The 22,993-nt window shown below is 44.6% G+C and overlaps 3 protein-coding genes across 5 annotated transcripts in view; 2 read left to right on the plus strand and 1 right to left on the minus strand.

Annotated features, from left to right (window-relative positions):
• The window catches only part of LOC120466787 (uncharacterized), a 329,947-nt gene that overhangs the window by 244,722 nt on the left and 62,232 nt on the right, over positions 1 to 22,993 (minus strand). The gene's annotated exons all lie outside the window — the stretch shown is intronic.
• Positions 1 to 22,993, plus strand: part of LOC148971945 (uncharacterized) — a 443,851-nt gene that overhangs the window by 26,310 nt on the left and 394,548 nt on the right. The window lies entirely within an intron of this gene.
• LOC120466881 (complement C2) overlaps positions 1 to 22,993 on the plus strand; it is a 67,666-nt gene that overhangs the window by 5,707 nt on the left and 38,966 nt on the right. Inside the window, exons 2-4 of one of the 3 annotated variants that reach the window (XM_089120905.1) lie at positions 4,275 to 4,502; positions 5,136 to 5,372; positions 12,979 to 13,164. In XM_089120905.1, the coding sequence (XP_088977031.1) occupies positions 4,275 to 4,502; positions 5,136 to 5,372; positions 12,979 to 13,164 (651 nt within the window). The remainder of the gene's footprint in view (positions 1 to 4,274; positions 4,503 to 5,135; positions 5,373 to 12,978; positions 13,165 to 22,993) is intronic. The other 2 variants (XM_089120906.1, XM_089120908.1) reach the window with 2 other exon arrangements.

Consider the following 22,993-nt stretch of genomic DNA (forward strand, 5'->3'; position numbering starts at 1 on the left):
TTTATACTTCCGGGTATGCCGTCACATGTTACGTCACGACGCAACACCAATCAGGATTGGATTAGTTTCATTCATACTTCAGAGGCGCACGCTTAGGGAGCGTCCCCAAAGAGTCGATTTTATCGACGCAGTGTCTCGTTCCCTTCTCAGGGAACAAGGGTTATAGTCATAACCCGAGACGTTCTCTTTCATGCCTGCCTGCGCTTCAGTAAACAAATTCACACAGAATTATGTAAAAAATGCCCGTCTCAGCGAGTATCCTAGCAAACATAGTTGGTTATGTCTTCAGGTATGTTTACACGACAACTATATATTTAAAACAGAGAAGTTTTTCCATGGAGTTTTCTGCGCACAAATGACATCATTGTCAAAACAATTCCCATTGACACGGATGTGGAAATGCTGTATTCTGCTGTCAGGCCATCAGATTGAGATGAAACACTGTAGTTTGAACAAGTAATACGCGTGTGCAAGACATCATCGTCTTCAGAGATTCCTGTTTTTGTCTTTACACGGAGACCGTTTTCAAAATCTTGCACTTTGAAACCGTTTTCAAAAGTTTGCATTTTCAGGCAACCACAATGCCATTGTCGAAACGGCCAAAATGCATAAAAAGTTTTACATTTTTATTTGAAAACAATGTTGTGTAGTAAACAGCACCATAGTCCATGTCCATACTTACGTTTTCGTTTGAAAACGCATATTTTTCTCTCCGTTTTGGCCTTCCGTCCACATTTAGTAGATGTTTACACAACTTCCCTTTGAGAAGAATTGCGCAAAAAACAAAACAAAAATTGGTTAATCAATTGTTTAAATAAACTTTATTTAATAATCAACAATCAAAAGTTAGGCTGCACAAACATTTATATAAACATTTGATATTGTTATGTTTCTACTCCAATTTGTTGGTTTAATATAAACATTTAAACGTGGCTGCAATTACTTTTTCTCATGACAGATTTGTTCTGAGTCGTTGATTCAAAGTAAAAAAAATTACTTCAACTTGTTGCAAGTAATTGGTTTACTTTTTCTCAACTTAAAAAAAATAATAATTTGCACAAATCACATTTCTGTAGTCAATTGAAAGTAAAAATACTTTTTCAACCAAAGAGATTTGTTTAATAAACACTAAATTATAAATTATTGTTTGGATTAAATTAATTTTTCTAACTTAGATATTAAATATCAAAATAAATACAAAACAAAATTACACACGACATGAAATATCAATGAATTGTTGTCTGAAAAAATAAGCTTTTTACACTCTGGAATCAAACAATTAAATTACACATTAACAGGGCTGCCAACTTTTGAGTTAAGCATGGCGTAAGACTTATCCCCGGGGGGTGGGGGTGATAAATGCATAGCCTATATTTGCTCTAAAGCCGCCTTTAGTGCCTGTCTTTCTGTCAAAAACACGCCCATTACACATGAGCTACAGTAGCGTAGATCGCAGAGCCTGTAGTTCATGAAAGAGCTTTTAATGGTGTGCTTGGACCCGAGTTCGAATCCGCCTTTTGCCGAACATGAGATGTAAAATGTTTAAACTAACATGAAGGTCTCTAGCATTATACTTTGCCAATGAACTAAAAAACGAAACCATGATTTCATAAATCAGCACAAGACTTTAAGAATAGGCATTCTGTTTGTGCTGGGTGTTTTTAGAGAAATGTGTGAACTTTGTTCACGCGAACACAGAGCAGTTTTTCCAGTGAGTGAGACTGGAAAACCCGTAGTGGATGTAATCGGAGGGTTAACAGAACGCTTAGAGTGCAGAGAGGAATTGGCTTTGACTCCAGTCCTGGTTTTGCGTCCTCGCCGTTAGGAGCTCAACATCTGTCTCGCATGCATGACATTTTAACTAATTTGTGGTAAAACTAGTCGATCACGAGTGGCTCAACTGGTGGATATTTAGATAAACTTATCTTTCATGTATTTTGCCGACTGGCTTGACACTTTAGCGTGAGAAATCGGGGCTGTGGCATGAGAGCGTGAGAATTGACTCAATTGCGTGAGTCTCATGCTCAATGCGTGAGAGTTGGCAGCCCTGCTTATTATATGCCCTCATAGCGTTATAATCTAAACAGTTTTAGAGATAAAACTCTTTATGTTCGATTATCATGAAAACAAATCTCAGAGAATGGTTGACGAGGTACCAATGTTTTATTAGACCAAAGGTTCATTTTGCGCCGGAGTTCTCCTTTAATCATGAATAAAAAATGGTTTTGAGCAGTATTGAAACTTTGGACTTTCACTGTATATTTCCGTGCACGTGAAATTATGGATTTGGGTCGAATTCAAAAAACTTTAGAAGTCAAAACTAGGATTATGAAGACAGGCATGTGTTTGTGTGTGTCTTGCATTCCAAAAATTAATTACAAAAATATATGACATCGCTTTTCTGAATGTGCTATTGAGGCAAAAGTTACCACGGTCTCTTACTGTATTTTCAAAGACCAGATCTTGTTATTTTTAACCCGAACATGCTCACTGCCTGTGCAATTCAGAAACGCACTATTATTAATTTTCTTAAAAATAAAACTAATGGCATAGCTCTGATGTCTGTGAACTCAGTCAGAGACAATGGTAACTTTAGGCACATTAGACATACAAGTAAATTCACAAAATATAACATGCGATACTTAAGGCCCGTACACACCGGGACGAATATCAGCGCGCGTTATTCGTCAGCGTTTTTCAACGCGTTTTTTGTGTTCACACCCAAGCGTTTTTCGCTGACGATGAGCCGAGTAAACATGCAAATTCATTCCTTGACATTAGATGGCGCTTAATGTAAAACAGAAATAATAATAGAATACTACTAGGGTGATCATATTCATGTCTCAATGTTTTATTATGACAGATAAAAAAACCGAATGAAATAATGATAGAAATAATGTCTTCTGTATTAGAAAAATAAATATATAAATAATAAATAAGTAAAAGAAATGCCTCCAAATGTAACAAAAAATAGCTCTCACAAACTTACAAAAACGAACTAACAAAATCTATTAATATCTTTAGTTTTCGTCCTCTTTACCTTGTTTTTCTTCCTCATCCACCTTGTTTGCCCATCTATATTTTGCTGTAGAACTTATCTGTCCCAGCAGTTTTTTTTTTGAAAACCAGGACATTTTCATCACTTAAAAACAGCCAGGACAGGACGTGGAAAGGGGACATGTGTAACGCAAAGTTGAGATGTTGCCCAGAGATCAAAACAGCATAGTTGTCGGATGAACAGATGCACGAGAGACGAGAGTTGTCGTATTTCCCCGCGTTTAATAAAACCACTCAAACGTCACACTCGTCCTCCTCATACACGGGGATCGAGCGAGAAAAAACCCAACAAACAAACATCTGGTCACAATAGAAAAATAAAATAAAAGAAAGAATACAAAGAGTCGGCAGAGCGGTTCTTTCCTCACTTGTCAAAATCTAACTGACACTACGCACACCATATGCGCAGTTTTCATCTAAACTCAGATTTCTATAAAGCACAAAGTGACCGTTTTACACATGTCCCGGGAAAACAGGACTGTTGGTCACCCTATACTATACTATTATTACAGAAATACTAATATAGGCTAAATATTATCATATAGCTCTTTATGCTCCGAGACCAGCAGCTCCACATTCATCTTGCCCATATCTCTTCTTCGCCATATGTGTGCTCGGCAAGACCGTTTTGTGTTTGAGCGCCCCCAAGTTGTGTTTTACTGTAACTTCAGAAGTACCAGACACGTGAGCAAACCCGCCAATCCCGTTGGTCGGATAGGTTTTGAAGCGGCGCGTCAAACCAAAAAAACGAACCCGAGGCGTTTGTTTAAAAATGACGCTTTTACGCGCAGCATTTTCGCGTCGGTGTGAACACTCACATTGGCGCCCATTGTTTAGTCACGAGGCGTTAAACGTCGACGGTGTGAACAGGCCTTTACATGTCCTGAAATTGAAGTTAGATACACGTCTTCCTATAGGAATACGACACCTATATAAGCTCCTCAGAATTATCAGCAGCTATCACGTTTCTCAGGAGCTGATTACCCTCCTCAATCCCCAGCTCCAGTCAGTATGGCATTCTGATTCCCTTTTAATCAGAATAAATTCTCATTGCAGGGAATTAAAACTTTTGCAGGTATAGAGAGGAAAGATATCAAGAGGATTAATTTAGACAGATCAGATATGGATTTTACTGATAAGTCAAAAGTTGCCCAAACTTTCAGATCTAAAAGGATCAAATGTACAGGTTACCAATATTCAATATTTCTCTGTTTCAGTGCAATCAGGATATGACTATGATTATGATTATGGGGAGAATGAGCCCAAAAACTGCACCACATCTGAATCCATCATTGGAGGCACGGTGAAGTATTCAAATGGCGGTGTTGTGGGTAGTCGGCTAATTTATCACTGCAGCGATGGATTTGAACCTTATCCAATCAGCCAAAAAGTCTGCAGCTCTGATGGAGAATGGGAGCCAAGAGTATCCAGGGTCAAATGTGAAGGTAAACTTTAAAGTGTGATCATATTTATTCACTATATCCCATACAAGTAAAGTATTGGATACCATGACAAGCTTCATGAAATATGTATGGGCTTTGAGACTGGAAACATGAGGCTTGTTACTTACATAGAACCTACTTTTGTCCAAATCACATCAGACTGTGCCCAAAAATATCACAAATGGTTTTTAAATTTTTCTTTTGTTTTCTTTACACATCACATATCTCATATTATCAAGCATGCTTTTCACTGACACTTTTGTCTCTTTGGTAGCAAAATATAGTAACTAAGGAAAACTTTTGAAAAACCTTATATTCTTCATTGTGGTGGAAATAATCCCACAACTATGGGTCTTTTATCATTAATAATCACTTAAATTCTTCAATTGCTGTGGCCAGAGTACAAGGAGCATTATCCTAATTTTTATGATAAAATTAAAAATGTACTAAAAACTAAAAATGTAATATGCTATCTACAGCATATTCAAGCTGACATTAACAATGGTAAAGGGAATTATGTCATGATTATATTGTAGTTAATATAGTGATTAGACTTACTCTACTGTAAAAAAATCCCAAAATGACCCATTGTCATTTAATTCTATGATTACTATTAACCGAATCTGTGTATTTTAGAAACCAGTGATTATGGAGATTATGAGGAAACACAGAAGAACTGCTCGTTGGAAGTGTCCATAAAGGGAGGTAGTGTGGCCTACTCCAATGAGGGATTGGAGGGGAGCGTGCTGACCTATCACTGCAAGGCAGGACACTACCCTTTTCCAGCAACGCAAAGAGTCTGTGAAAGAGATGGCCAATGGTCAGCCATGAGACTCCCAAATGGAAAGAGAACACTCAGTGCTGTGTGCAAGGGTACCTTCTTCCTATCGCCACATGGCCTTTTTACTCCATGAGTTATCATCCTTTTTAACATAATCTGCTGTTTAACCCTGAGTTCAAACTAATTTTCAGACTTGTATTATGTATTATGAATAGGGATTAGCACTACTAACGCTATTGAGATGGGGTATAAAAACCAAGCTCCAACAGCATTGAATCAGAAATATAGAAATCCCACTGATGTGCAAGAGTTATTAATTAAATAGGCTGCATGCTCTCTTTGTCCAATCAATAATATTGACAAACATGCAATAATAGTTGTTGTACCAGAATTTACAAATGTACAGTATTAAAACACAACAAAAGCTCTAGTATTATATGTATATATGAATATGTGTATATATGAATCTCACCCACAGGTGTTAAAAGTGATGACTGGCCTTTAGTGGCTACGTTTACATGTAACCAAATTATCCATTAGTAATCAGATTGACGGCTGTAAACATGTAAACACTTGGTTGGATTAAAAACCGAAACTGAAAGGACTGCATGTGCAATGACGTTGAAATAGCGTAATGACGTATGATGCTCAGAATGTCCCGTCATCCTAATATTCTCATTTCACTCCGTCTATGAAGTGGAGCAGGACAGTGGCCCACCAGTGCTTGTTTCAGGCTGGTTTTGGGTATTTTTACAGCTTTATAAATATAAGCAGCAGCACAACGGTTCATATGCTCATCGTCTCCAAATTATGACCAGAAATGGATAAATGTTAAGTCTGCCATTTAAAACAAATAAACAACCAATGTAGGTGAATGGGTAATATGCGCAAACAGTGGGAAACGTCTCGGTTACATATGTAACCCTCATTCCCTGAGTAGGGAACAGAGACGTTACGTCAGATGACGGAGAATGGGGGTTTTGCCTAGTAAGCCAATCCTCTTCGAGTATTAAAAAACGAGCCAATGGCAAAGAAATGCCATGGGTCTGCGGAATTTGCATAGTGTATCTTCGCCTCACCCCGTGAGTAAAAAAGGAGGAAGCGGACACAACCGCAGTGTGTCTTTGCTGAGGAGCCGAGACTGAACTCGGGCGTCTACCCAGTGGTACAGCGGAAGTGGCAGGGAGACGTAACGTCTCCGTTCCCTATTTAGGGAACGAGGGTTACATACGTAACCGAGACGTTCCCTTTCGTAGTCACTCCGAGTTACGTCGGATGACGGAGAATGGGGGTCTCCCGTGTAATCACGCCACCTTCACAGCTATCTTCCAGTGCCCTGCGCAAGTCTGAACCCCTGTCGCACTGAGCTTACTGACGAGGAGTCCTACTTGACACAGGAATACCAAGGTACACTGGGGAGCATATCCCAGGGGAATATGCCGTAGTATGCCTACCGTAGGGAGGATTTACGAATACACATATTGCCCCGTGGGGCTCCATATGGAGGATACTGGAGTGACCAACCCGTAAAGTGGCTAGAATCTTAACTCCAGGGGTGGCAAGGTGGCTTGCTGAGGGAAGACACATGCTCAGAAAGGGCTTACAGTGGAGAATACACATGTGGAGGTTACTAGCAGGAACCAGGCACACGGAGGCACCTAGCCGACGCCCAGGCAACAGACACTGGCGCCAGCATCAACAGTGCTGGAGGACTCAGGTCTTCAATGGAAGGCTCAGCTGAGAAGAATTCGCACCTATCCAGTCCGTGGAGTGAAGTGGCGAGCAAGCGAAGACACCTGAGCGGGTCCAGTACTGGCCGGTTGAGCGAGTACAAGAGAGGACACAGGCTCCACTCGGAGGTTATAGAATCTCGCGAATGTGTTAGGTGTCGCCCAGCCTGCAGCTCTGCAGATGACTGCTAGTGAGGCGCCATGCGCTAGAGCCCAAGAGAAAGCCACACTCCGGTTGGAGTGGGCCGTCACACTAAGGGGGCACGGTCGACCTTGTTGCTGGTAAGCCAAAGTGATGGTGTCCACTATCCAGTGAGACAGCCGCTGCTTTGAGAGAGCCCTTCCCTTCTGGCTCCCACCATAACAGACAAAGAGCTGGTCTGAGGTCCTGAAACACCGCGTTCTGTCTACGTAAGCACGGAGTGCACGTACTGGACAGAGCAGTGCCAAGGCTGGGTCTGCCTCCTCCAGGGGCAGCGCTTGCAGGTTCACCACCTGGTCCCGGAAGGGAGTGGTGGGAACCTTGGGCACATATCCAGGCCGGGGTCTCAGGATCACGTGAGAGTAAGCCGGCCCGAATGCCAGGCACGCTTCGTCAACGGAAAATGCGTGCAGGTCCCCTACCCTCTTGATGGAGGCCAATGCAACCAGGAGCGCTGTCTTCATTGACAGGAACTTAATCTCAACTGATTGCAGAGGCTCGAAGGGAGGCCTCTGCAGGGCACTTAAAACCACTGAGAGGTCCCAAGAGGGTACGAGAGGAGGGCCAGGAGGATTCAGTCTCCTCGCTCCCCTCAGGAACCTGATGATCAGATCGTGCTTCCCCAACGACTTACCTTCGACTGCTTCATGAAATGCGGCAATTGCAGCCACATAAACTTTCAGGGTGGAGGGAGACAGCCTTCGCTCCAACCCTTCTTGCAGGAAGGAAGCACGACACTGATCGAGCATCTCCTGGGGTCTTCTCGGCGAGAAGAGCACCAGTTGACAAAGAGGTTCCACTTCAATGCATAGACGTGTCTAGTGGACGACGCTCTAGCAGAAGTGATGGTAGCCGCCACCACAGGTGGCAGGGTACTCAAACCTGCCTCGTCACATCCAGGAGCCACATGTCGGGACGAGGGTGCCACAGGGTGCCCCGACACTGAGAGAGGAGGTCCTTCCTCAGAGGAATAGGCTAAGGAGGTGCTGTCGCGAGGAGTACCAGTTCAGAGAACCAGGTCTTGGTGGGCCAATATGGGGCTACCAGCAAGACCTGCTCCTTGTCCTCCTTGATCTTGCACAGAGTTGGCCTACGTGCGAGAAGGCTCACTGGGGGAAACGGATACTTGCGTAGGCCCCATGGCCAGCTGTGCACCGAGGCGTCTGTGCCGAGCGTGCCCTCGGTCAGAAAGTAAAACAGGGCGCAATGGGATGAGTCGTGGGAAGCGAACAGATTTGAACTATCTGTGCGTCCCCGAACTGGTCCCCCCAGTCGACATTCGCCAGAGACTGGACGGAACCGCGACAGCTCGTCGGCTGCCAGGTTCCGCTCTCCTGGAATGTAAATAGCACGAAGGGACCTCAGGTGCTTCTGACTCCATAATAGGAGGTGGCGTGCAAGTTACGACATCCGACATGAGCGTAGACCACCCTGACGGTTGATGTAAGCTACTGTTGTGGTATTGTCTGAACGGACTAGTACGTGTTTACCCCTGAGCAGCGCTTGAAAGCGGTGCAGAGCAAGGCATATTGCCAGCAACTCGAGGCAATTGAAATGCATGAGGCGCTGGGGTCCTGTCCAGGAATCCGCGGCTGCATGACCATTGCACATGGCTCCCCAAACCGTGGCAGATTCATCTGTGGAGACAACAACATGCCTGGAAACTCGCTGCAGAGGGACACCGGTCCACAAGAAGCTGAGGTTCGTCCACGGGAAGAAGGTTTGATGGCAGGTCGGAGTTACTGGAACTCTGAGCGTACCGCGATGCCATGCCCACCTCGATCGCGAAGCCACAGCTGAAGCGGTCTCATATGAAGCAATCCGAGTAGCGTTGCCATATGCGGATGCCATATGCCCCAGGAGCCTCTGAAAAAGTTTCAGTGGGACCGCACTCTTGCCCTTGAACTGTCGAAGACAAGTCAGCAGTGAGTGTGCATGCTCGCTCGTGAGCTGCACGGACATGGCGACCGAGTCTATCTCCATACTGATTAAAGAGATCCTCTGCAAGGGGCAAAGTTTGCTCTTCTCCCAGTTGACCCGAAGGCACAGACAGGTTAGGTGCCGGAGCACAAGGTCTCTGTGTTCGCAAACCTGATCTCGAGAGTGTGCTAGAAACAGCCAGTCATCAAGGTAATTGAGGATGCGAACCCCGTGTTCACGAAGGGGAACACGACGGGCTGTCACGACGATCTTCGTAAAGACGCGAGGGGACAGAGCCAACCCGAATGGGAGAACTGTGTACTGATATGCCTGTCCCTCGAAAGCAAACCGAAGAACGGTCTGTGTTGAGGTAAGATGGAGACATGAAAGTACACGTCCTTCAGGTCCATTGCTGCAAACCAATCCTGGGGCCGAACGCACTCGAAAATTTGTTTGGTCGTAAGCATCATGAACGGCAGTCGGTGAAGAGTACGGTTCAAAACGCGAAGATCTAGGATCGGTCGTAACCCTCCGGTCTTCTTGGGGACAATGAAGTAGAAGCTGCAAAACCCTGACCTCATCTCGGCTGGAGGGACAGGCTTGATTGCACCCTTCGCCAGCAGGGTAGCAACCTCCGCTCTCATGATCGGGGCATAGCCACCGACCACCATAAGCGAACTCCCCGGAAACGGGGAGGAGACCGTGCGAACTGAATCGCATAGCCGAGCCTGATCGCTCGGGCGACCCAACGGGACAGATTGGGGAGCTCTAGCCAAGCTCCCAAAAACTGATCCAGTGTGATCATCTGAGCCACAGACGTCCCCCCGGAGGGGCAGCGGGGCGGAGAGACCGGCAGACGCAGAGGTGTTACCCCCCCGCGTGTGCACAATCGAACTCCGCTCCCCGTCAGAGGAGACCAGGGAAGGACCAGCGTTCCACATGGGTCTGCTCTGCCGGGGGTTTGGCGATAGAGGGGGATGGGAGTGGCGTGGTCCGGGGACGACACACACTCTCATCCGCACCCTCAGAGATAGAGGAGAATGAGATTGGCGAGGCATGGGGGCGTTGCGCACTTTCATCTTGCTCTGTGCTTAGGGTTGCCACGGCCAGTGGAGGCGCTGTGGGGACACATAAGTGTTGCCACAGAACACTCCATGGGGGGAACCCCAGTGTACCCTAGACTGCGGCCTCTACGAGGGCAGAGAAGGCGGAAGAGGCCGCTGAGTGATCGTGAAAAGTCAAAGGAGACTTCCACGATCTCACGACCTCTTCATGCACATCCGGGAAGAAAGGATTTGGGTTCGCCACGCCCCAAAACCAATCATCAGCCTTAAGTGCTTGGGAGGTAAACAAAGTCACAAAGCCACGGCACGAGTCACAACCACCTCACCAGTTCCTCATATGCTTGGCCGTGAACTGGCGTGCCTAACTCACGGTCATCCGCATCGATACTGAGCATGTCTACTTCCTCAGAAGCAGAGAGCTCGAGTATCGGAACCTGATCGTGGTCAGAAGAAGCCGCGCCACAGGCTTCTGCAACACTCACATGGGCCAGGGGATCATCAGACGATGAATGAGAAAGTGCCTCAGCAGTCTCATTCTCGTCTGCAAGATCCCGCTGCGAACCCAACGATCTCAGTCGCCGCACCGCCTCAACGGACGCGGGACCAGAACCGTGGGGAACACGAGCCTGACCGTGCTCATCAAAGCACACCAGCCAGAAGTGCAGCACTCTAATAGGAAGTGCTTCACAGTCTGCACAAGCAGCTCCCTCGAGAGCTGCTCGTGCATGCTGCGCTCCCAAACAATTTACACATAAAGCATGTGTGTCCACCAGTGATATAATGAGGGCAGGGATGCACACATCTTCTAAATTGTTCGCTGGCCATTTCTAGTTCAAACTGAGTGACAAACAACACCAAATAAGACAGACAGTTTTTCAACATAGAGCGCTTGCTGAAGAGCGAAAGCTAGTGTGTGTTGTGACGGCGTCACTTTTATACTTCTGGTATGCCGTCACATGTTACGTCACAACGCAACACCAATCGGGATTGGATTAGTTTCATTCATACTTCAGAGGCGCACACTTAGGGAGCGTCCCCAAAGTGTCGATTCTCGACTCAGTGTAGAGTTCCATCGAAAGGGAACTTCTAAATTCACTTAACTGTGCATGCATTAACTGTGATGATACAAGATGGAAAAATAAATTAATAAAGTTATCGCACAATTCTTCTAACGGGATAATTTTATTTAACCTGAAAACGGCGTTTTCAAATTTATCCACTTTGGAGAGTGTTTTCCAAAAGCTTCGTTTTCATTGACTTAAACATTGACTTGACACCTCCCACCCCTCAGCTTTCCTCAGTTTTCATTGACTTGACACCTCTCTCAGATTTCATTGACTTAAAACGCCGTCTCAGTGTGGACGGAAGGATTAGTTTTAAAAAAAAACTAATAAAAAAATTAGATACACTTAAATTTTATCTAAGTGTATATTTTTGTGGAGACATTGCATGGTCTTAAGGCAAAGAGGGAGCTCTACAGTAGTAATGGAAATTCTTTGGGAGAACCTTACTTTTGAAAAGTTGCCTGAAACACAGACATAACTGATGGAGAACACTATCCAATCAGAAGCGAGGGGTTGAAAAGTCCCACCCACCAATGAAAGGAAATATTGAGTAAGAAATTTTTTTTGTCAGTAATAACGGAAAACAAGACATTGCACTGAATTTAATTTTTTTGTTGTTGTTTTGATTGAAAAAAAAAAACGAAAAATCAAAGTGAATGTTGGTTTTTTGTTTCATGTCAAAATTTAAAAAACGGAAAAAACGGCCTGTTTCTGTTTTTTTTTCTTTTGTTAATTATATCAAAAAATCAAACGGTTAAAACGTACCTTGGTCGACCATTGGCCTATTCTGTTTTTTTCCTTTGTTAATTTTACCAAAAAAACAAATGGTTAAAATGTACCTTGGTCCATTTGGTTTACACTGTTTTAACCAGCAGGCATCATCAGTGTGTTTCGAAACAATGATATTTTACGAGGTTTAAAAAAACTGAATTGCTTCCGTCACTAATTATGAAGAATTTGGCAGATACTGCTTCTGAAGGATATAACATTTCAATAGATTTTTGCTTAGACAACTGCACTTGTCATTCAAAACCTAATGTTGTTTGAAGTCAAACATTTTAAAATTAAAAGACCCATCCCAAAATGCATGTTGGACGACATTGTTGAGTTTGGCACTATGCTGGTACCCAGCATGCTCTGTGTGGCATGAATCTTTTGTTGACTGTCACTATTGCAAAGTTTTGATGTCTACGTGTGACAGTTAAAATTTTCCCGTAGAAAATAATTTTTAGAGATAATATTTGCTTATCTTACTACAACACTATGCCGCAGTGCAAACAAATGTGTTTAAACTCTGTTGAAGTGACTTGACTAATAAAACTTCAACATAAATCACTGTAGAAGTGCCCTATTGAAGGACACAATGATCGTAATACTTAAAATATTTCAAACTAACTTTAACTTGAGTTAAACTTCTAACTCCAAACAAGTTCCGAACTTACTTTTAGTAAGTGTCATCTCATCAATAACGGCCAATCATCACTTGTAAAGTAAACCTAATTGATTTGTTAACTGTCTGGATAATTCAACATTTCACACTACAAAGAGAAGATCCTACACTGTACATTTAACACCTTTGCTGTGCTTAAATCTTGAAAACCTAAGATTAATTCTCACAAGGTAAAGATTTGAACAGTGTGAAACATGGTGTGAAAAATCTCTACAGACTACTTGTTTGGCTTTCACTTTAACCACCTATGTTTCTGTATCACTATTAGAGATTCTTTGCCCTGCTCAGCTTCAGCTTGACAACGGGCAGTTCTGGCCAAGGAAACAGTGGTTCAAGTTTGGAGAAAAACAGACCTTTTCATGCCATGAAGGATTTGATTTGATTGGATCTGTTGAGCGGAACTGCACTCAGTGGGGTGGATGGACTGGTGCAACACCAGTGTGTGATGACCAGAGTAAGCATTTATACTCTTTTGTTTCCAAACAGAACATACAAACGAAGTTGTGATTTGTTTTCTCTTACTATCTTTTATAATATGCTACTCCCTCATTACTCTTAATTGAAACATTATATTTACACGGTTCATAATTTTGCAAGATGGTCTACTAGAATAGTTTTACTTGAGTTAATGTTAAAAAAATGTCTTAATTTTTAAACTCCTCCTGGTCTTACCTTTGTTTGACGACGAGCCAAAGAGGCAGCACGTGTAAATTATGCAAACGTGCTACATGGTGATGTATCCACATCATGTTAATAATGGCTGTAGCCTACTACAAACTAGGCAGATGTTTTCTGTTGGATAATCAGGGGCCATTTAAACAACACTGTTTAAAATAAAAACTGAAAACTTTTTATGCATTTTGGTTGTTCATTTATACAACAATGGCTTTTTGCTGGCCTGAAAACCTACCACGGGACACAACGCAACAGAGTAAGGCGTGGTACTAGATTTAAGGGGCAGACTGATCTCATGAAGTAGCGTGTGTATGACACGCCAATTCGTATTTCCATTTTTGGCGTGCTATCAAGACGCATAATTGCCTTTCAGCGTGTTTATGAACGCCGTTGACTTAACGTTATATAAATATATGACTTACCTCAACCCCGTCCCTAAACCTGGGATCACTGGGGTTAATGGCATTTATGACCATTGACCGTTCCCTTACCATCCTAGGTAAAAAAAAAAGATATGACTTACCTCAACCCATGGCGTAGACATACACGCGGATAGCACAAAATGCGTGGAGATAACACGCCACCTACACGCCACCTGACTCGAAAGTGGCGTATATGTCACCGGGGTCAAGACCAAGGGTAATCTACCACACTCCGGAGGAGCAGTCACCAAAGGACACCAAGAGACAGACGACAGAAGTGGGTTCAAGAGTAACTTTTTTTTATTAAGTTTAAAAAAGAATAAAAGTAGGGACAGGCAGTGACTCTTCTCGTTGGCAGGCTCGTTGCATAGGCTCGTAGGACTGACAGTGACTTCTCTCGTCGTCAGGCTCGTTGCATAGGCTCGTGGGACTGACCGTGACTTCTCTCGTCGTCAGACTCGTTGCATAGGCTCGTAGGACTGACAGTGACTTCTCTCGTCGTCAGGCTCGTTGCATAGGCTCGTAGGACTGACAGTGACTTCTCTCGTCGTCAGGCTCGTTGCATAGGCTCGTGGGACTGACAGTGACTTCTCTCGTCGTCAAACTCGTTGCATAGGCTCGTAGGACTGACAGTGACTTCTCTCGTCGTCAGGCTCGTTGCATAGGCTCGTGGGACTGACAGTGACTTCTCTCGTCGTCAGGCTCGTTGCATAGGCTCGTAGGACTGACAGTGACTTCTCTCGTCATCAGGCTCGTTGCATAGGCTCGTGGGACTGACAGTGACTTCTCTCGTCGTCAAACTCGTTGCATAGGCTCGTAGGACTGACAGTGACTTCTCTCGTCGTCAGGCTCGTTGCAAAGACTCGTGGGACTGACAGTGACTTCTCTCGTCGTCAAACTCGTTGCATAGGCTCGTAGGACTGACAGTGACTGCTCTCGTCGTCAGGCTCGTTGCATCAGCTCGTGGGACCAACAGTGACTTCTCTCGTCGTCAGGCTCGCTGCATAGGATGACTGGATGACAGCAGGAGGAGATACTCGGTTCAGCGGCTCTGTTTTACTTCCACACAGACAGGAGGACAGATGAGGATGTCACTATTAACTCGGTGTGTTGTACTCACAAGACTGGATGACAGCGGGAGGGGATACTCAGTTCAACAGCTCTGTTTTACTTAACACCGGTAGGAGGACAGATGAAGAGGTCACTATTAACTTTGTGTGTCGTACTCACACGACTGGATGACAGCAGGAGGAGATACTCAGTTCAGCGGCTCTGTTTTACTTCAACGCAGACAGGAGGACAGATGAGGATGTCACTATTAACTCTGTGTGTTGTACTCACACGACTGGATGACAACAGGAGGAGATACTCAGTTCAGCGGCTCTGTTTTACTTCAACACAGACAGGAGGACAGATGAGGATGTCACTATTAACTCTGTGTGTTGTACTCACAAGACTGGATGACAGCGGGAGGGGATACTCAGTTCAGCAGCTCTGTTTTACTTAACACCGGTAGGAGGACAGATGAAGAGGTCACTATTAACTTTGTGTGTCGTACTCACACGACTGGATGACAGCAGGAGGAGATACTCAGTTCAGCGGATCTGTTTTACTTCAACGCAGACAGGAGGACAGATGAGGATGTCACTATTAACTCTGTGTGTTTTACTCACACGACTGGATGACAGCAGGAGGAGATACTCAGTTCAGCAGCTCTGTTTTACTTCAACACAGGCAGGAGGGCAGATGAGGATGTCACTATGAACTCTGTGTGTTGTACTCACACGACTGGATGACAGCAGGAGGAGATACTCAGTTCAGCAGCTCTGTTTTACTTCAACACAGGCAGGAGGGCAGATGAGGATGTCACTATTAACTCTGTGTGTTGTACTCACAAGACTGGATGACAGCGGGAGGGGATACTCAGTTCAGCAGCTCTGTTTTACTTAACACCAGTAGGAGGACAGATGAAGAGGTCACTATTAACTTTGTGTGTCGTACTCACACGACTGGATGACAGCGGGAGGAGATACTCAGTTCAGCAGCTCTGTTTTACTTCAACACAGACAGGAGGACAGATGAGGATGTCACTATTAACTCGGTGTTGTACTCACACGACTGGATGACAACAGGAGGAGATATTCAGTTCAGCGGCTCTGTTTTACTTCAACACAGACAGGAGAGCAGATGAGGATGTCACTATTAACTCTGTGTGTTGTACTCACACGACTGGATGACAACAGGAGGAGATACTCAGTTCAGCGGCTCTGTTTTACTTCAACACAGACAGGAGAGCAGATGAGGATGTCACTATTAACTCGGTGTTGTACTCACACGACTGGATGACAACAGGAGGAGATACTCAGTTCAGCGGCTCTGTTTTACTTCAACACAGACAGGAGAGCAGATGAGGATGTCACTATTAACTCTGTGTGTTGTACTCACACGACTGGATGACAACAGGAGGAGATACTCAGTTCAGCGGCTCTGTTTTACTTCAACACAGACAGGAGAGCAGATCAGAAAAAAAACTCTTAAGGTTATGGGTCGATCTCATCCATCAGAGACTCAGAGAGAACACAGTTGTTTGATCTCACCACACTCGTGCATAAATCACTCTTGGAAATCTTCACACGTGTTTGTTTCACTCTTTCAGACACTGCAACTCACTCTACCATCACAGTGATTAAAACAACTCGCCTCTCTTCTCTTCATAGGATAGATGATCCAAGGACAAATGATCTCACAGAGATGAACAAGGAACCAGCCTTATCGTGCCGCCGCCGCCGCCCGCTGTCACTGCTCTAATCCCCTCGAGCACTTGTGTGAAGTTCTCCCACTGCAAAAGCACACCTCCTATGCTTCAAGCCTCTCTCTTTATATTCTTCCCTCTCGGCATGAGATTCAATGAAGCGCTGCTCATTGGCTTCAGCTGGCGCTCATTATAGTCAGATATGTTTACCAAAAGCCGGCCCGGTGTTACACCGGCACTTCTTCCCCCTGGAAACGAGTCAATATTTTTTTTTTTGGTTCCTAGTTGGTTCACCCGGTGACATATATGTTTACGCAAAAGTCATGATGTCATGTTGTAAGGGGGAGGTAAGGTATGTGTGTCTTGTCTGGGAATGCAGCACATCGAGGCAGCCCTTGAGGGGGCTGCTTGCAGCCACTGTGAATCACTCTCCCTCAGAGTGCTGCAGGTCCTGCCAAGGTGCTGTGGCGGCTTAGATCATGGGGATCACAAAGAGAGCTTGCAGAAGGGATCGAGACTGCTGAGCAGGGCTTAAAGTACTCCGGCACAGTGCCGGATCTCCGGTGTACAGGCGTGACGCGTGAGGGGAAAAAAAATTGTGAACTTGTATGCGGTTTAATATTTTCAAGTCAATTTATTTCACCTACCAATCATATGAGAGCAACGCAGCTCTAACACTTTACAAGCCTTTCAGAAGCAGAGCAGGGCGGGTCCTAGCAACAACGTGTGATTGAGATCCATACTTCACGAAAGTGTCATCGGTGAAAGCCAGCGCAAGTTCATAAAGCTCGGGATGATGTCTTACCTATGGGTGTAATTTCCTATGTGGACATGTCCCCCCACTTTCAAATTCGTTTGTTGTTATTTTTAACAGCACTCAGTCATCGCCACGGAGGAGCAGGACCGAGCCTGTGTAAAATAGCTCACTGAAAGCAGATAATGAGCAGGTATAGCGGTTGCGACCATCGACTATAAAAATAGATTGTGACACAGTCATGATGAAATGCCAGAAACAACAACAGGTGACTAATGTCATCATGGATGAAAAGAAAGAAAGGAGATGTTAGTTGGTTGGTTCAGGAAATTAGCTAAATATTAAATGTAGAGCATTCTGTGTAGCTTGCTAAAAAAAAAAACAACAACAAAAAAAAAACAATCTGTGTAGCCTACCATGAAAATGAGTCCACTTCAAACCTTATTTTCTTTCAGCAATATATGACAAGTGCTGTCAAGTGTCAACATCAACGCATGCGATTCTTTTTTTGTCCAGCTTTAACGTTTTAAAATATGGCAATTAACGCGGTGTCCATCCATTCTTTCTGTCTGTCATCCTTTAGCTAGGATTATGATCATGCTCTTATTCACGCAAATGCTTTAAACCATGTCTGCGCGACAAAGGAGAACGCGCTTTCAGTGAATGTCCTCCTGACACACACACACGACGCTCAGAAAGACGCGTGCCAGTAGGCCTATATCGAGTTCTCTTTCGCACTTGAACGAACAATAACACACACATGTATGCCAGAATATCTATTTTGTCGAGTATCCTCTCGAGAACAGTCTTAAATGAGTTCAATAAAATCTTAAATGGAAGTAAATAGTAGTGAGAGAATGAGAAGCGTGAGATACTGTCAGCAGCGGCAGATCTTAAAGTGACAGGAGCCATTAATTCTGTCTGTCAGTAAAGTTAACCTGAAGAACAGAGGGAACAGAAAATTACAAACTGCTCTTGACTAAAGAATGCTTGTAGCTTTGATAAGGATTAATCTATATTTCATTTATAATGTATGCAGGGCAGACTGTTTTATAACCTTATTCAATTTCTTTATGGTACAGTTAAATATGATATTTATTATGGGTTAAATGAGGATTGTCTAAAGTTTACTTAAATTAAAAATGTTTATATTTTTTTCAAGCTTTAAATTTAAAAATCTTGGGAAAATAATTTTCATCGTGATATCAGGATAATATTAGTGATACTGGCTTTCATTCATTAAAAAGATGCCATTTAAGATACCTGTAATACTTGAAAATAAATGTTGCCATTGAAGATCAGTCGTCGTCGTCGTTAACAACCCCCTTGTTCGGGAGCTCGCTTTGCGGCTTCTACCAATCGGGATGCAGACCCAGCACTGCGGCTGTCTGATTCTGAGGCGGGGGATCAGGATGAGGCACACCACTCAATTCAAACTGCGCCTAATTATGATGAGCTTGTGGAGGTTGTGGACTGTGGTAAAACTCAATATTAGTTGGCCACAAGAGAGGCAGGACAGATTCCAGGCCTTCAAGCAATATCTCCCTTGCCGATCAAGGTCTAGGAGGGCGGCTGCTAAGGAGAGACAGCTGCAGCCATCAAGCTCTTCCTATCGCCAAAGCCAGAAAGGGACCATTGCTTCTTGAGGTGCACCTCAGAGAGCTTGGGACTCTAGACAGCGCTCTCACCCACAGCCCCCTGAGAAGGCGGATCTGAGGACCGTCCTCCAGGCCAGGAAGGATAAGGGAAAGAGGTCCTAAATACTATCTCTTCTAACTCCTGTAGAAACTGGGTACAAACTGCAGTTCCAAGTCCATCCACCAAAAGTCAACGTGGTGGTCTGGACTACAGTGCACCCAGAGCAGGGTCTGGTGTTAGAACAGGAAATTCACTTGCTGCTTGCATGAAGGGGCCATTCTACAGCTGGTACTTCATAGTTCCCAAGAAGGATGGAGGGTTGTGTCCAATTTTAGATCTAAGGCACTTAGGTCCCTGAGGTGTCCCTGAATCGGTCCCTGAGGAGGTTCAGGTTCAAGACCCACACTATTCCCATTATCATGAGTCAGATCCGATCCGAGGATTGATTTATCACAATAGATCTAAAGGACGCATACTTTCACATCTCCATCCTTCCATCTTACAGGAAGTTCCTGAGGTTTGCTTTCCGGGGCGAAGCGTACCAATATCGGGTTCTTCCATTTGGCCTAGCACTCTCCCCTCGCACATTCACTAAGTGCATGGATGCAGTGCTGGCCCCACTGAGGCTCCAGGGCATCCGCGTGCTGAATTACATAGATAACTGGCTTATCCTAGCCCAGTTTTAAGAACTGGCAGTTCGGCATCAAGATGTCATCCTTGGACACATTCAGCACTTAGGGTTGAGCCTTAACGCAAAGAAGAGCGCGTTGACACCCGCCCAATGAATTACATTTATTGGGGTGGTGTGGGACTCAACAATGGTGCAGGCAGGGGCGGGCAAGAAGTGGCCGAGGCATCGTCTATATGCATTTCCCCCGATCGCTCTGTTCCCGGGGGCTTTTTTGGAAAGGGTCTGTCGAGACGGACTCAGCCTACTGTTAGTAGCTCCGTTGTGGCCAGCCCGAGTATGGTTCCTCTCTTAACCCTCTAGGCACCACGGTCAAGTTTACTTGAGAAGATGCAGCACTGAATAAAACGGACGATTTTGTCAAATTGGGTGTCAAATTTCGTTCGACCTCAACTCAAAAAAATTCCCAACTCAAAAAAACATCATGCTTCTTTACAAAATGTTCGAGTTAGAGCGCATTGAATCAGTGCAATGAAAAGCAGAGCTAGTGTGCGAGTGAGCCGTTTCATAAGAGCCTCTCCGCAATCGCGGCGACAGTATTGTGGTGGAGACTTTGTCTAATGCCACTGGGTATGTTAGACAAGGTCGAAGTATTCATAGGACAGTTAGGGGCAACGTGGAAGCAGGGTGGGGTGTCGCAATGACAATGACAGTAGTCCGAGCTGTGCGCATGCGCGCAAGGCAGATCTGGCCGCACTGCTCGTATCATCTCACTCAGGATCTGTGCCTTGCCATGGCGAGTGAGCTTTTGAACTAAACAGGTCTTGTCTACTTGTGTTTGTATGTCAAATCAGTAATATATATGTGCCCCATACATGGAATCAGAGTGCCTACTGTATGTAGTAAATGGAAAATCTCTACAGCAAAAGGCCAACCGTTACATGCATTTCGTTTGTTTCTACCATTTATTAGTAATGATTCACACAGTTTGTTTAATACATACTACATACTTGAGCATTCAGTATTGTGATACAGAAGTATAGCATACAGAAGGTGATGGACATTTTGGGGGGAAAGAAGTGCTGCATTTTATCATTTAAACATGTGACTTTTCATGAAAATTCTATAATCCAAGATTGCCACCACCATATGACATCATAATACGCAAATTAGATGGGAAAATGTAATCCCTACATAAACTTTGGATCATCCTTAATATTTCTCTAATTTTCAGAAAGTCTCTATCTTATTACTTTTAAGATATAGCCTTTTGAAATTAAGACGTCAAAATCGAACTGGCGCCTGAAGGGTTAAGAGGGTAGGAGATCTCCAGGTGCTATCAGTGTCTCCACAGTGCCTGGAGTTTGCTCCTGGGAGAATTAAGGCCATCCTGCACCCCAGTTTGGGCTACGTGTCTAAGGTGCCGTCTAATAGGGCGAGGTCAATGGTTCTGCAGGCGTTTCATCCCCCACCTCATGTGACAGCGTAAGATGGAGGCGGTAAAAGATGGAGACTGTCACCCACGCAGTGTCTCGTTCCCTTTCTCAGAAAACAAGGGTTACAGTCATAACACAAGTGTCAGGAGCCAATCAGAGTCCTCCCAAGTCACCACGCAACGATCACTTTCCCCAGAGTTCTAATCACCTGCACCTGTTTCCAATCAGCACGCCCTTCACAGCCAGCATAAAAGCACCAAGGTCACAGTCACTCATTGTCAAGCCTCCAACAGGAAAAGACCCTAACCAGCCTTCACTTGCTTCCCTCTGAGACATCCACCGAGCTGAGATGTAAAGTATACTTACCTGTAAAGACTAACCGCTCTGTCCTTGTTCTGATGTTCCCAGGATCTGCTCCATGATTCTCGTTCCCTGTGTCCTGGATTCTGCCATGAGCCTCGTCCCTCTAATGGATTATCTATAAGGATGAAAAGCAAGTATCACTGAACTGTGTTAGTTCCCGACCTACTATTGAAAAAGGATCTACTCACCTGGAATCCTGTCTGTACTTCGTCTGCTCCACGACGATCTGAAAGTGAGAAAAGGAAAGTCATTGCCTTGTGTCACCGTTCATGTAATTCCTAAGAGGAGGATTTACTCACCTGGATGTATTCCTGTCACGTATCCTCCTTCAAGAGCACTTCTGAGCACCTGAAACCCTGAATACTTACCTTGTTTATTAATAAAGAAAGTTTAAGTTCATCACTTACCTCTGTCTCCGAGCCTGAATCCTGACAGAAGGCTTGACCTAACAACAGAACGAGGTACGATCAAGATGAATTCCAAACAACCTGCTGTACCTCTAATTCCCTCACCAGTCGCCGCTCCACCCGTGAGACCTGTGTTTTCCCCCATGAGTACTTCCGTGAGCGCCGCTTCTTCGATCACCTGCTTTGCAAGCCCCCCGTCGCGTCCCGCGCCATTCTCTGGTCGGGCGGAGGATTGCAACAGATTCCTATTGCAGTGTTCGCTTGCTCTGGAACAGCAAGCTCAGCTATATCCTACTGAGCGATCGAAAGTAGCGTTTATCATCCAGCAACAGGAGCGACGTTACGGTGGGCAGAGTCATTGTGGATGAAGGAATCAACTGTGGTTGCATTTGTTTAAGAATTCGTGAAACATTTCAAGGAAGTTTTCGGACGACCAGTGGATGACTCCTCCTTCGGAGACCAACTCTTACAGTTACGTCAAGGGAAAAAATCACTATCTGAGTATTCTGTGGAATTCCGCACGCTAGCATCTAACAGTGGGTGGAATGAAAAAGCTCTAATTTCTGTGTTTCGCCGTGGATTAAACCCAGCCTTGTGCCTCCAACTGGCCATCTATGATGACACCATAGGAGTAGAAAAATTCATTCAGCAAGCCATGAAAGTTCATCAAAGATCCCAGAGTTGTTACCCTGATCAGTCCTCTTATCCTCCTGTTTCTCAACCGAATGTCAAGGTTTCCAAAGTCGAAAATCAAGTCGAAGAAATGCAAGTTGACACTTTTAAGATTCCCCAGGCTGAACGTATGCGGCTGAAAGAGTTAAAGTTGTGTATGTACTGCGGTACCAAGGGCCACTTCAGACTCAACTGCCCAATTCGACCTGGAAGAATGATGGTAAGCTCAGTTCTGGACCATGCTCATGTTTCAACACCTCTCACCATTTCCGTGACCTTACAAATTCAAGAACTCTGCATCCCTGTGACAGCTATCGTTGACTCGGGGTCAGCGGGAAACTTTATCTCCGGAGATCTCTGTAGGAGACTTAAGCTGCGAGAGATCAACACACCCAAAACCTACTCCATCTATGCCATAACTGGTGAGTTGATTAACAAGAAAAACGTTACTACCAAAATTGCTCCCATTCAACTATGTGTAGAAAAGACGCATCAAGAATGGTTCGAACCATTTGTGCTCCTGAATAGTCAAACAG

The sequence above is a fragment of the Pimephales promelas genome, chromosome 16 (assembly GCF_988280905.1).
Source record: "Pimephales promelas chromosome 16, fPimPro1.hap1.1, whole genome shotgun sequence".
NCBI lineage: Eukaryota > Metazoa > Chordata > Actinopteri > Cypriniformes > Leuciscidae > Pimephales > Pimephales promelas.